This window comes from Halichoerus grypus, chromosome 7, assembly GCF_964656455.1.
Source record: "Halichoerus grypus chromosome 7, mHalGry1.hap1.1, whole genome shotgun sequence".
Taxonomy (NCBI): Eukaryota; Metazoa; Chordata; class Mammalia; order Carnivora; family Phocidae; genus Halichoerus; species Halichoerus grypus.
Window position 1 is genome coordinate 106490011 of NC_135718.1, and position 14833 is coordinate 106504843.

General features: G+C 47.6%; 2 protein-coding genes across 4 annotated transcripts in view; one reads left to right on the forward strand and one right to left on the reverse strand.

Moving 5' to 3' along the window:
* Positions 1-4623, reverse strand: part of ASTN1 (astrotactin 1) — a 302019-nt gene extending 297396 nt beyond the window's left edge. For 2 of the 3 annotated variants that reach the window (XM_078078004.1, XM_078078003.1), the window contains exon 1: positions 4296-4622. In XM_078078004.1, coding sequence (XP_077934130.1) covers positions 4296-4578 — 283 coding nt within the window. In that variant the 5' untranslated portion in view covers positions 4579-4622. Of the gene's footprint in view, positions 1-4295 lie in introns of all 3 variants that reach the window. The other variant, XM_078078005.1, reaches the window with a different exon arrangement.
* A 5739-nt stretch (positions 4624-10362) lies between these two features.
* BRINP2 (BMP/retinoic acid inducible neural specific 2) overlaps positions 10363-14833 on the forward strand; it is a 104909-nt gene continuing 100438 nt past the window's right edge. Inside the window, exon 1 of the mRNA XM_036066944.2 lies at positions 10363-11207. The gene's annotated coding sequence lies outside the window, so the exon portion shown is untranslated. The remainder of the gene's footprint in view (positions 11208-14833) is intronic.

Sequence of the window (14833 nt, forward strand, 5' to 3'; positions counted from 1 at the left end):
AGTTTTACACATGCACAAGCTCCAGAGTTGGGTCTGAAACAGAGGAGCATCCCTTTCAAATAGTAGTGAATCTGATAAATCTGTTCTGTTCACAGCCCAGGAAACCACACTTCAATGCAGAAGCTACATTTCAGGTTAACCAATTGTCTCAAAATCAAATACGCCTCTAAAGCAAGAATGTCTACTATTTTGAAAGCTGAGATACAAAGTTTTAGTTGAGATATGAAGTTTTCATTGGCAAATTAGGAAACCTTTTATATTCTCCTGAGAGGGGAATAAAGCCTTTTAATAAAGGAAAATCCCAAAGTGAAACATTGCTAAGAGAGTCTGTTCAAAATAGGGTGGGGAGGACATTGAGGAAGCAGGGCCTATGCACTTCTGTTTCAATTCTCCAGAACAGCCATAAACTTTTGATCTCATCAATTACGACTTGTCAATTGCAACTCCACCACCTCCTGGAACACATCTTCTACTTTGGACTGAAATCCAATTTAACACCTGTTAGCAAAATAGCCAATCCTGTAGTCTCCAGTTTAACTCTGTCAGCACCAACCACAATTCTTTCAGAACAAGTTCTCTAACCTTGTGGGTTTTGCTTTTATAAACCTGTACCCTCTGCTTGCAATTTGAGATTATTTTCTTTTTCCATGGACTCTGTGCCTCCTGGATTACAATCCCTAAGACCCCCCCCGCCAAAAAAAAAACACCTGTGGTTGCTTTTATAGCCTCTTCTTTTTGGTCCCCAGATCTACGAATTTAAATATCTTAAATTAGACATTGCCATTATTTTGGGATATTGTAGTGTTTTGCAACACTTCTGAAAGCAGGTTTAGATTATCCAGCTTAGAGTTGTCAGAGAAATACCATAAAGAAAAGGGAAGTATGACAATCTCAAGACGGCAGGCCTTGACTGAAAACATTCAAATTCAAAACATTTTAAAATTACATGTAGCCAAACAAAGCACAACTGAAAGTCTCATATGGCCCTTGCACACAGTTTGCAAACTCACTTAAGAGGGCAGAAGATACCACCACTCCCTCCACCACCCCGCAGGATTATCCTACAAGCAAACCTGCCAGGACTGATGGCTGAGGTCTGGGAGTCAGGCTTCATGGCTTTCTATGTCAAGTCAGCCTCCACTGCCTGGCTTCTAAGTAGAGAACCATGCTCCACTCTACAGAGCCAGGCACCGTACTGACCACTCTTCTACCATGAGGCCGATCTCTGTACTGCACCATATGCACGGCACACCATCACATATTCACTCTCACCACCACCGATTGCTTATCTTCGTTCCGTGACTTCAAATGGCTTCACCTTACCTAGGCCACACCAAAGCGAATCCATCTTTAATTCCGTTCATTTGTGTTTTGATTTTTTTTAAATCCACACAAAGAGCACAGGAGTGGGATAAACTTCTCTGCCTTGGGAGGAGAGGGAAGGCTTCATAGAGACGTGATAGGTGTGCAGAGTTTAGGAGGAAGAATAGATGGCTGCCAAGTGGAGAAGGGGAAAAGAGCATTCTAGGTGGAGGGAACAGCATGTGCAATGTCTTGAAAGAATCCTGAAAGGCTACGGCAGGCTTGCAGGGATATGAGGCTAGAAAAGTTGGCTGTAGTCAGAAGGGTAAGACCCCTGTTTGCCTCACTGAAGTTAGGGGACTTGATCCTGAAGACAAAAGGAAACCATAGGACCTGATTTGGGTCAAGGGCCCTAGTCAAGCCCATGTCATCTATGGAGTCTACTCTTGCTATGCAAGTTGTTCCTTCCTTCCTCAGCATTCCTACACCCCTTACCATCCATACCACACACTCAAGCATTATTACTTACAACTCCTCCGAGTATTTCAGTCTGTGTTTCCACTGACGAGAGAGAACCCGAGGGCAGGGGCCTTTAATTTTTCTAACTTCTCTATCCTAAGAGTACCTATGAGTGCTGAGCAAGTAAATGATCAATGACTTCCCACGACTGGTGGATTCATATTCCTCCCAGGGATGGCTTCAGCAAACTAAGTTCCAGAGATAAGAGTAGGGAAAACTCTAAACCAAAGTCACTACAGCCCTTACTACTGGCCACAAGTGACAGAATCCACGATCACAAAACTTAACTTGGAGAGCAACTATACACTTGAGTCTACCCTCCATGAACTTGGACAGTCCCTTTCTGCCTAGTTCCACTTCCCCACCCAAGCTGATAGTGACTCCTATTCCCCCTGGGAATACTGGGTCTGAACACGCCCCCATTGACTGGGGGAGAGGGGGGGTGCCAAGGACACAATCAATGCATTTAGGAAATGCATCTGGCCCTGAAGTGAGAGTGTGTCTGTTCCTGTATGTAAATGCCAAGTTGCAGGAGGTTACCATAGCAACTCCAGCAGGGTGCTGCAGTGGGCAGCTTTGCACAGAGGTGCAGAAACCCCATTCTTTAACATCTGGTCTTTTGCTGTGCACATGGGATCCTAGCAGGCACATCATGGCTTCAGGCCCCGGCTTTGGGATGCTGCAAAAAAGGAAGTGGGATTTTGAAGACCTGCTAGTCTCACTTCCCTTTTTCTCATGCACCACACACAGCCCTCCTTGTGCACAGTAAACACAACGTGTAGAGCCCCAAACAGGCTCTTTAGAAGCATGTAATTCCCTATACTCCTTCTTGTATATTATGACGAACAGATTGTACTTGCACATCAGCATGACTTCCATGCAAAATTTGCATCCACTGAATAACCCAGCAATTGTACATTTTAATGAGCCACATATCCACAGTGTCCCCATTCCCAGCCAGCCCCCAGTTTTATTATGTCATTGGTATGTTTTTAATGCAAAAATAAGTAATGCCATCAAGTGTGCAGGCTGGACTTAACAGGGGCAACTAAGCCGCACTCCAGGAATTGCAAACCAACTTTTCAAAGGACCAGGCAATTTTTGAAATCACTTTTCCACAGGGATCGGAGAGTAGGGGTTTACTCACCCACTTCTTAATGTTTGCAATGTGAAGAGATCTCTTGTGAATAAAGAGCACCAGGGAGGTGTTATAGGACATTCCACATGTGGCTCAACCCTATGTATGGCCATCAGGAAGCCATGTTCCTACAAAGTGAACTCCAGTTGGCAGGACATTAAGTAGATGAAACATTCGCCTCCTGGACAGTTCCATTGTTTGTCAGTTTTTGGATCTAGAGAGTAACTATGAATTGGATTATCTTTGAATTCTCTCATGGGCAAAATAAGGATGATGTACAGCATCACTAAAGAAATGGATTGCACGGTGGGCACGCACAGCAGGGAGAGAGACCTCTGCACAGGGAAAAGTGAGGGAAATTTTGGTTAACGGAGTCACATGAACCTGTCCTGCTTTGCAAGAGGCTGGAGCAGGAGCACCACAGTATCTTTGCAGCCTGGCAGTGAGAAGAGAGTTGGATTAGAAGGTTCCAGGATCTGAAGGAGTTTTGTGGCCTAAGAAAATGAGTAGAGGGGTACTGAGAGAGAAATGTAAACAAACAAAAGGAACTGAACGGGAGCCTCTTAGCCAGGGAGACCATTCTGTGTGCAGGAATGCCTTTGCCTACCTAAGGTAGCACTGGGAACAAAGAAGATACCAACAGGAACAGACTACAGTTGGATGCTTTCTTTATCCAAGGCATCTTGATGTGACCTGGGCATGTGGAGGTGGCTGGTTGAGGACATTGTTGCATGTAAGTGTGAAGGTAGGATGGACACCAAGAGGAGAGAAAACTTGAGTGTTGTGACTAAGTGCCAGTCACCTGGTGAGAGATACAGAGCCCTCTCCAAGAGTGCAGGTTAGAGATCCAGCCGGTGCAATGTGGCCTGCACATGCCTGCCACGGGGAGGGCAGGATACCTGTTTCCAACTCCCCCAGGAAATGCTGTGGGAGTGGGTGTCCAGGGGGTGTGAAGCAAAGAACGGGGCATGTGCCAGGGAGTGGGGAGAAGGGCTTATGGGAGTTGAGCTGGTCGCAGACAAGTGTTCTGTCAATGTGCTCCTGAAGGAAAGCGGAGAGGTCAAGGCCGGGAAAGGTTTCAGAGGGGCTCCTGCAACCTGCTCCTGTGGGGCAGGGCGGCTGGGAGGTCGAGGGCCCCGCATCCATGTCGGATGTGGGAAGAAGTCGGGGGCACCGAGGCGCCGGCCGGCAGGTGGGTGTGGAGGGCGGGCTGGGCGTGGGGCGGATCCTGGGCGACAGGAGTGGGGGAAGGGAGGTCGGCGGCGAGTGGGTGTGTGGAGCGAGCCGGGGTGGGGGGTGGGGGCGCCGGGCCGCCTCGACCTCCCCCGGGACTCACCCAGCACGAAGTAGGGCAGCTCTGTGTTTTCCAGGTCGTCCACCACGACCATTTCTCCCGGGAAGTCGTTGCGCACCGAGAAGAGGAGCTTGGGCTCGGAGGCCGAGGGGCTGTGCATGATGCTCAGGTCGTTCTCGCGCAGGAAGGGCAGCGCCGACACCGTGATGCTCTTGAGCTTGCACTCCAGCTCCTTGGATGGGTCCACGTCGCCGGCGGCCGTGGCCAGCACCGCCGCCGGCCCCCAGCAGCAGGCGAGCAGGGCGCAGAGCCCGGCTAAAGCCATCTTGAGCCCCGGCCGCCTTCCTCCGGCGCCGCGAAAGTGGGGGAGGCGGCGAGCGGGCGGGAGCGAGCGAGCGCGGGAGGCGGGGGAGGCTGCGGAGGGACGTGGAGCCGGGAGAGCCCCGCTCCGAGGAGCCAGACGCCGCGCGCAGTGCGCGGGGCTTGCGCGCTGCTTCCCGGAGCGCCCGCGTTCTTTGTTCCTCGCAGCTGCTTCGCTGGGGAAAGGAAGGGGGGGAAGGAGGAGAGAAGGGAAGGAAGGACGTCGGAGGAGAAAGGAAGGGAGCTGAGGATTCTAGGGAATCAGGTCAGCCCCCAGCAGGCTGCCGGTGCTGCCGCCTTTCTCCTCCTTCGCCTCCCCCGGCATGAGCACGCTCTTGGCTAGGAACTACCTGCACAGCATTTTTTAAAAATCGGTCTTTGCAATGCAAAATCTTTCCTCTCGCATCATCATCCAGATGGCTTGGGAAGGGCACACAGGCGCACACACCTTAAAAGGCGCTTCCTGAGAGCAGGTGTGGGGGGTCTCTCTATTTGCAAATGAGCCCCCCATTCTTTTGTGGCTTAGGTGGTCCCATTCTTGTCTTTTTTACCCACTAGTTTTGCATACGTGTGTTGGAGAAACGGGTGCTGAGAAAAATGGATGTATATATTTTTACTCAGCACTAACTTTGCAGAAATATTTAGAGGAAGTATTTGGCTTGTAGATATAGGTGGCTCAAGAGGTAGATGTGAACAGCAAAACAAAGCCAGTGCACGGTGTACAGTGAAGCAGGAGATCAGAAGTTTTATTGGCAACTTGTTTCTGCTCTTTGTTTCATTTCTGTTACAAATGTTATCAAAGGTAACCAATATAAAGATGACGTGGGGAAAGCTATAATTAACAGAAAAAGTAAAACTAGCTGGAAGAAATGTTGAGCCTTTAATTTTAGAAAATCCAGTAAATATAACAGAGCTGGAAGAAAATGTGTGGGGGGGAACCCTGAAGTATCTAAGCACCCCTAACAAATTGGAAAGGAATAAGAGTATCCTTGGGTATGGGCCAAGTCCGTTCCAGCCCCATGAGAAGTAGATCAGAGTAGATAGCAACAATAACCATATAAGTTTTGTTTCCACTAGTGCTGGGCAGTGTTGCCTTAACAAAAGGATGACAATATGCAATAAACCACGGTAGAAAAGTGGTTTGTGTGTGCTGGAATCTGATGTTTTACTGAACTTTCTCTCCCGTGATAACCAATAACTTATTTAAAAGTTTGCCCTTCCAACGTGGTTTATTCAATGCTGATTTAAATGGTAGGTGCTGTAAGTCTCATACAGGTAGTTCCTACTCTCTTAAGAACTTAATGCACTACACTTTCCAAAGAGGACCCCCCATTTTATTTTATTTTATTTATTATTTTTTAAAGATTTTATTTATTTGTCAGAGAGAGAGAGCACAAGCAAGGGGAACGGCAGGCAGAGCAGAAAGAGGGAGAAGCAGACTCCCTGATGAGCAAGGACTCCATCCCAGGACCCAGGATCCTCAGGTCTGGTGTCATGACCTGAGCCGAAGGCAGACACTTCACCAACTGAGCCACCCAGGTGTCCAGAGGACCGCTCCCCCCATTTTAGAAACAATTTCATTCTTGTGGTACCTGGTGTTAAATTTATCAGCATATGTGAATATATGTCCTTTAAAAGAAAAAAAAAACACTTTTCCATATATTTCACAAGGTTACTCTAGTTGATGGATGGAAACAGAGAAAATGAGCCATATTTAAGGAATGAAAGACCTGTTTACTATGAAGAAGAGAACAAAAAATGCTTTATTACAAGTTGTCTTTTGAATCTGGTGTACCTGAGAACTAACCCAGAGGCAGATTACCATGGAACATTGTAAACTACTGCAAAAAAGTTTTATAAGCTGATGACCTTCCTAAAACTCATTCTTATTTTCATTATTCCCCTAGGAGGTACTGAAGGAGAGAAAGACCACAAGAAACTTCTTTTCCTACTCTCCCTAGCATAAAAAGCAGTATTAAACTTAGTTATGCAAAGTTTATCTTTGAAAGATTAGAGAAGATGACAGGAAAACACACTTAATCGTAGAATGCAAGAAATGTCACGTGACTACCAGATCATCTATGAGTCCAATCTCTCATTTTACAGATGACGAAATTAAGGCCAGTGAAAGAGTGAGGTGATTTACCCAAGATCAATATGCTAAGAAGGGGTGGAGCTAAGACCTAAACAAAACTTCTTTGCCTAATGCTCTTTCCACTGCACAGTTATGGTACATTTAGGTGCACCCATGGATTATCATCAGAATTTATGGATCACAGTCATTCATTCGGTAAACATTTGGGTACCGACCATATGTTTCTCCTGTTTTTGAGTAGCATATAATCTGCAATTACTTTGAAATCTTTAATTTTCTGAAGTTGTTGAGTCATTCTAGAAAACCCGAGTAAACCATTTGAGGTTGATTTTCTAATAAGTCAATATCTAGTATTCCTTGCCTATCTATAGTCATTTTTACATGCTTTCTTATTCACATTTAAAAGGAAAAGTGCATAGATTAAATGGTCATTGAAAAATGTATATTGATTTGGAAATAGTTGGAAGTTGTTGTCTCAAGCCTTTATAGACCTCTTTCTCTATAAGAAGATCAGACAAAAGAACCATACAGATAAAAAGAGGTCCTATATTGCCAGGGCACAGGATTCCTGTAAACACAGATACAATGTCACAGGGCCTCCTCTTAGGGAATTAAATACCTAGAGATGGGGGAAAGGTTGAAGTTCACAGAACCTAGAGCATCTGTACCATGTGTGATGTTTTACATTTAAATGGAACTGGGAGAAATTTGTATGCATCTCAATCATTACCTTTGTGTATAGGCAACATGATAACAGGTTTGGATGCAAGTCTCAACTCCTTAATTTGCTTATTTGAAATTGAGATTGGACTTTTTTTTTTTGAGAGAGAGAGAGAGAGCACACATGTTTGGGAAGGGGGGGAGGAGAAGGGGAGAGAGAGAGAGAATCTTAAGTAGACTCCACACCCAGCTCAGAGCCCCACGCAGGGCTTGATCTCAAGACCCTGAGATCATGACCTGGACCGAAGTCAAGAGTCAGACTCTTAACCAACTGAGCTACCCAGGCGCCTGGAGATTGGACCATTCTTATCTTCAGTATCCCCATCAGTGAAATGGAGTCCACGATCTCTGCCCACCCCACAGGCCACAGGTAGGTGCAAGTACTTATATTCACTAAGATGCTGTCAGATAGCAGGCTCTGTTATCTCTAATCTATCCCCTCTCCCCTGACAACACACATACACACTGCAATCAAAGTAAAGCCCATTTCCCATTTCCAGTCCTCCCATGCCACTCTGTCCACCTGGGAAGCACTGCTCTGTGTTCTCCAGGTCGTCTCATCTCCACAGACCCATCTCCAGCCTCATCTACAGGGTGGGTCCTTCTATCACATCCTTGTCTCATTGCCCCCTCATGGAGCACTTATACACACACGCATGCTCCACCTTACAAGGCCAAGGGCCACTTCCTACCACCATGTCTTGTATTTGAGATTCTTAATTTGCAAAATAGAAACAATTATACATACTTTATAGAGTAGTTGTGAGAAGAAAATGAGCCTATATATGGAAAAGATCAGACATATTTCGGGCATTGAGTTGGTGTTCAGTAGTGGTAGCCTTTGCCATTATCCCTTTATGCAATTATTTCAGATAGAAAGTAGGCTTCAGAATCTCCTTCATGAGATTGTCCTCCTTGTGGTAGCCAGAAGGAAATTAAATGATTTACACTCCTTGGTATATACCAAGGATAAATGATTGCATGTGTTCACTCAGAGAAATATACAAGAACATTCATAGCAGGTTTACTTTGAATAGACCAAAAAAAAAAAAAAATCCAAAAGTGCATCAATAGGAAAATAGAAAAATGGTTTATAGTCATGCACTGGAATACTGCACTGCAATAAAAACATGCAGTGACATGGATGAATCCAACAGACCTAATGATAAGCAAAAGAAAGCAGACACAGAAGTGTGTACGTGCTCAGATTCTATTTATGAACTTCAAGAACAGGTAACATTAATCTTTGATGATAGAAGTCAAAATAGCGGCTGTCTCTGAAGAGTGGGGGATTTTGACTGAGAAGGGCAGATGAGCTTCCGGGGTGCTGGAAATGATGTGGGTAGTGGTTACATGGATGCATAGATAGGCAAAAATTCAACAAACTGTACACTTGTGGAATTTTTAATGTATAGGATACCTCATTAATTTTTTTTAACATGGCTTAGAACTCCACACCTACAGAATGAAGAAGGAAGGTCAAACCTGTATAATAAGATACAGAGGAGGTGAAAGTGATGGATGGGTGGGGCTAAGGGTGTGTATGTGAGAAGTAGTTCTAATTTTTCCCCATTCATTCAGAACATCTGTCTCCTTAATGCTTTTTAGCTAATCCTGATGTATACTACTTGGGTATTCATTAAACCTCTGCTTTCTTTTATTTTTTTTTTCTAGTTTTTACAAAATAATCTTTGATTTTGCTCTCCATTCAAGAAAGCTAAATCAAAACACTTCTCTCCCTTTCTGTGCATTTCTTCTCTCCATGTTTTCTCCACCATACAACTTGGTGTGAACTCCCCAAATTCCTTTGCCAGCTCTAGCCCCTAGTTCTTCTGTTGATTGGATTTTTCTTCAACTATTACTCTCCTGTACTCTTGCCCAAATTTAGTGTAGTGTGTTAGTTAGCTGGACGTAATTCAGCTGTGCATCCTCATTAGGACATTAAGAATATATTTCACACCCTTTGATCCAAAGTTAAGAATGTTTTTCCTTAATCTTTCCTCCCCCCCCACCCCTCAATTCACAGGCTCAGCAACAGCACCTGCTTCACAGAAACAAGGCTGGTCCTGTTCTGATTTCTCTAGTCTTCCTTTAAAAACCAAATGGAGATCAACAGTCCCTCTTCCTGACACACACTGAAGCAAAAAGAGACACACTGAAGCAAAAAGAGACACACAGAAGGACAGCACCACAGGCAAAACAATTCCCTTTTTCGGAAGCAGGACATTTTTTCCCTTTAATCTCTCCCCAGAAACCCGAAGTTCTCCTCTATGCCTTTGTCTTCACAATCCTGGTTTTGGGGACAGAACGTTTCTTGATTTAGCTGTTCAGAGTCTCTCTCTCCTCTTCTTACTGAGTTCCTGCTATCTTTTTCCTCTCTCTCTTGTATCTCTGGGGTGTGTGTGTGTGTGTGTGTGCGCGCGCGCGCGCGCGCGCGTGCACTGTGATATAAGTATTTCTCACTTGGGGGCTCATTTCTAATTAAGCAATTCAAGACCAAGAAGCTAAAATGCACAAAACAACCGAATAAAACCTCAAATTAGAAGGAAAATGGCTCAAATGGGTCCCTATCTCTGGGAGTTCTAGTTAAGCAAGCAAACAAAATGGTCTGGGACAAATGATTATTGTAACTCGGGAAGATTAGGAGAAAATGTAATTAGCTCCCAGCTTCTTCCTGTTCGTCAGTCTTCTTACACCCTCCAACTCCCCAGCCGTGAATTTATCCAAGGCTTCGTAATCCACACCAAAAAGTCCCTGCTGCAAAGCCGGGAGGGTTAACAGAGCGGGTACCCCAGCCTGCCAGCTAACCAAAGGAGACAGCCGGTGAGACTCCGAGCCCGCCCCCTGCCAAGCCGCCCAGCCAATGGGCACCTGTGGGGAGTGTGGCGCTGTGTCCCATTGGCTCCAACCTACGTGCATAAGAAAGAAAGAGAGAGGCTGGCCGGGCAGCGTTGTTATCTTAAGACACTCATCTGGTGTCTGAGTCTGCAGGTGACACTGCTTAGGTACGGAGCGCGGAGTCGGAGCAGGGACGCGCCGGGCTGCAGCCCTGGGATGGAACCCGCCTGCCTCGGAAGCTGCTCGCGGCTGCTCCGGCAGCGCCTCCGCTGAGCTCGGTTAACACTTGCCCGGGGACGTGCACCTGCAGTACGGTGCGAGCTCGGGGGCAGGTCTGCAGGCAGCCGGGAGAGGTGCGAGCTCTCCGGCAGGTCTGCAGGCAGTTGGGAGAGCCGGGAAGCCGGAGGAACTGTCTTCGCCCAAGTGCAAGGCACTGATTTCGGGAGAGAGAGAGAGAGAGGGCGGGTGAGTCTCTTTAGAGTTGGAAGGAAAGCAAGATCTTGGGTGTCTTTTCCGTGGAGGGACAGGGGACTCCCCCATCTGGGTTTTGCACTTTCCTTCCCTCTCCCACCCGCGTGCGCCCCGGCCTGGCGCCGAAGCCCCACTTCAAGCATGCTTTGGGTGCCGGGGACCCTCGCCTCCCAGCAGGAAGGCAGCAGGCAAGTGGTCTAACGGCGGCGGCGGCGGCGGCGGCGGCAGCAGCAAAGCGGGGAGCAAGAGAATTTGAAAAGAGACCTCCGCTCCCTCTCACACGCCCAGGGGGAGGCATTCGCGTTTCCCCAGATGAGAAGGAGCCACAAGCAGTCATGAAGTAAAAACTTTGGAAGGCTGCCACTGGAGATGTTGCACAAAACCCTGGAATGTTTTAGGAGTCTCCTCCCAGTCGGCGGAGGTTTGGGGAGCAGCTGATACTGCAAGGAGGGCTCTTGCAAGGATTCAAGGTAACAGTGCAGGGTTTGGGTGAGATTTCCCTCTCCCCTTTTCGTTGTCCTCTGGTGTGTCCCTTGGGAAGGGGATCGTTTCGCGCTCCTGCAACCCTCTTGCCCAGGTACCTACCTGGCAGTGGCAGGCAGAGGGGATGATCCCACCTCTTAGTTTCTGTCTCGTGGAGCTGAGCAGTGGACTTCGGGGTTTAGTGGGAGATCGCCCCGTTATTGCCTCCTGGTGTCGCCCGGCTTGGGCACTCTGCCTGACCTATATTGCTTTTGCCTGGTTTAAGTCCTCAAAGTTAGAGCAACTCCCATTAGCCTCAGAAAATTCAATCGGGCTGGGTAATTGCAGAAGAGGACGAGGACTTCTGCCCGCTCCGGGGCTGCAGGACTGAACTGGAGGCTGTTTGCGGTGTTTGGGAAGGGCCCCCAAGAGTTGAGGGGGTGATACCTGGTACATTCATATTCACATGTCCATAGAGCCATATTCACATGCTTATAGAGCTCTGTGGCATGTCTGGAGAGGCCTGTCTTCTTTCTCCCAGGCACATGCAGCCAAGAAAAAAAATTTCTGAAGAGTGAACCCTGTAGGTTGCAAATAGGCTCCCCAGGGTGGTGGCAGAGCCCCATTGATTGAGTTGAGCCTGGCAGCACGCTGGAGACACTGGGGAGAAGGAGGGGCAGGCTGAGATTCTACAGCGATCCCTCTCCCTGGTTCTGTGATCATCTGGGTCCACAGTCCGATGCTGCCTGTGGTATGTGTGTGTGTGTGTGTGTGTTTATGTGTGTGCCTGTGCTCACAGCTGTATGCAGGAAGCAGGCTGCTGACCAAAGGACCACGCATGTGCAGCTCTCTGCCTAGGCCCCTGGAGTGTTCCTTCCTAGCAGGAGCTTGAACTTGGGAGCTGTTGTTCCAGCCCAGAGGAGTTTTCTTCTCACCCAGCAGTCCCTCTGCATGGTACATATTTATCCAGGGTATATAGACGTAAGCCAAATATTAACTAATAATCAAGCTAATGCGCTGTAACATGGGCTGTGTGTGTGCTCTTCCTAGCCCTGGGAGCCGGGTGCCCTGAGCAGGAACAAATGTTTTCTTAAAAGGATGGCAATTATAACAAGCGATGCTTATGGCTGGATAATCTGGGCCTTATTCAGCAGGAATAATTATATGTCAGCGTCGACCAATCAGGAGGATAAAGGGCTTATTATAAGTCAAATATTTCTGCCTCTGTCCTTCTCCAGACATGTGCTTGCGGAAGGGACCCTCTTTCTGACCGTGTTCTCTAGAACACATATAATGCCAGTATTCACCAAGCCGCTAAAGTATTTTGCAGAATCCCCTGGGGGGCAGTCTGATGACATCAGGCAACAGCAAAGTGATGCTGGAGTTTTTGTGTTTTCCCTCTTGATTTCACACCGTTGTGTGTGTGTTATTTGTTTAAAGCAGGACCCTTCGGAGTTCCCTCTCACTCACAGTAAGTTGCTTTGCAGCCCTGGGGACATGACCAAGCAAGGCTGCCACAACGATCCTGAAATCTTATCAATATCATAGCTGCTGCTTACTCTGGGGAAGGATGCATGCTTTGCTTCTCGTGAGGAGGGATGGGATCTGAGTCGGTGCAGAGCAGAGACCGTGCAATGTTTGAGGGAAAGGAAGCCAATGTCAGACCATGGTCTTCCCTGCTGGGGGGTTGCTGGATCCAAAGGGTTTGACAGCTGGGCAGCAGCTCTGGAGAAGACAGAAGCATCCTTGGCTCTTTCTTCTCCTTCCTCTCCAAAAACTGGGGCTGGCTTTGTCTCCCAGGATGGAGTGATATGCACTGCAGTGGGGGGGGGGGGTGGAGAGGGGGCACCAGGAAGAGGGAGAGGGAGGCAGGACTGGGGAGGGAGGAGGGATCCTTGAGGCAGCCCTGGGCCAGGCTCAAGGATGGGGAAGATCATCCTCTGGGTGTTCCCTTCTGGCCCACTAACAGGTTGTTTACTGAGCAAGGCCAGAGGGCAGAGAACATCCGTGCGTCACCCACTCCTTCTGATCGTCTTTCCCAAGGCGCAGGCTGGCCACCGGGGAGCGTCACCTAAGAAAGGCGCTCCAGAATCCCTGCCCAGCTCACAAACAAGAGGTAATCTGGAGGGACTTGAGACAGCTGCGTGGGCACTTTCTGCTGACTGGGATGCTTAGTGTCGAGGTTTCCTGGTTAATGTTTTGTTTTGCCCACTGTGCAGTGCATTTTTGGCGATTCAACTCTTTCCCTTAAATAAGAAGACCTTGTATACATTTTATAATGGCATCCTTTTCCAATGGGCTGAGAGCATTTCAGGGAGCTTATCTAATTAATCCTCACACAGTTTATTGTCTCATTTGTCATTGATTACCCTACGAAGTGGAGCCGGAATTGTTTTAGCCTCCTTCTTGGAAAAGAGAGGACAGAGAACCTTGGAAAGATGAACTGCTGTACTTGGGGTCCCATGGATTGGGGTCTGGGGCTCAGTACTCTTGGACCAACCCCAGACTCCACCAACTTCTCCTAAGAAATGGTTTCATCTTAGTAACTAAGATTTCATTGAATTGTTCTGTGCTTTACAGGAATGGGAGGTTGCGGTGACGTTGGGCTTTTCCTCTGACCCTGACCTAAGGGCTGGGAGGGATAAAAGTCTTAGCAGATCTTGCCTTTGCCCTCAATGATCTTACAGTCTAGTTAGGAAAAGAGGTTGACTTCTGGGGAAAAGAGGAATGACAACAGAGAGTCTCAACAGCAGTTCAATACAAAAGATTCACGAGGCTGACCTAATTAATCCACGATTGATTTGTTCAGATAACAAAAGCTATCAGTATGCCAAGGGGGGAGAATTGGAGTTGCACCATGGGGAATGGGGTAGGATTTGCTTGGAGAGGAAGGAATGGAGAAGGGATTCCAGCTGACAGAGATGCCAACTGCAGCATAGTTGAGAGTGCTGGAAATTTTAAGGTTTCGGGTTTACCCTGGGTCACTTCTCCATTTGCATCCTGGAAATACCATACACCTGGGTTGATTACTTGAAGCCTGTATCCGCCTGGAGGAAGCTACTCGTGGGCCGTGGACATCTCATTAGGCATTGAAATTCACCTAGCCTCCCACCCACCCTCAAGCCTAATCCATACGTTCTGAGAAAAATAGTGCTCAAGGTCAGGCAGCTTATCAACATTATATCAAAAATTTTGGATGAAGATATTGGGGGAAAACCAGGCGAGTTTCAAGAGAACATGAGAAAATCTTCTCATATTTGAGAATCAGAATCTGCTACGAGGCTTGATTTTCCTCCATTTCCAGTTTCCCCACCCAAATGTCCCCATTGGGGTTTAGTAGGAACCGCAGAATGCCAAAGCCCTGAGGCATTTAGCATTGAGCAGGAAATGTTTATTCTTAAGACTCTTGAGCATACCCATGTACATAACCTCTTGCCTCCCCTCCTCTTTCCCTTTTAATAAAACATATGCTGTAGCAGTCACAAAGGAGGAGGCCACAAAAAGCAGGAGGGTGGGGTGCAGGGCTGCCCATAGCTGTACCATGGGGCACTGTGGCTACTCAGTTGAGCAGGAGAGGGGAGAGGCGGGCGCCTGGCCCGGCCAGCTTCAAGGAAGGGCCATGAGCTGCAGACCA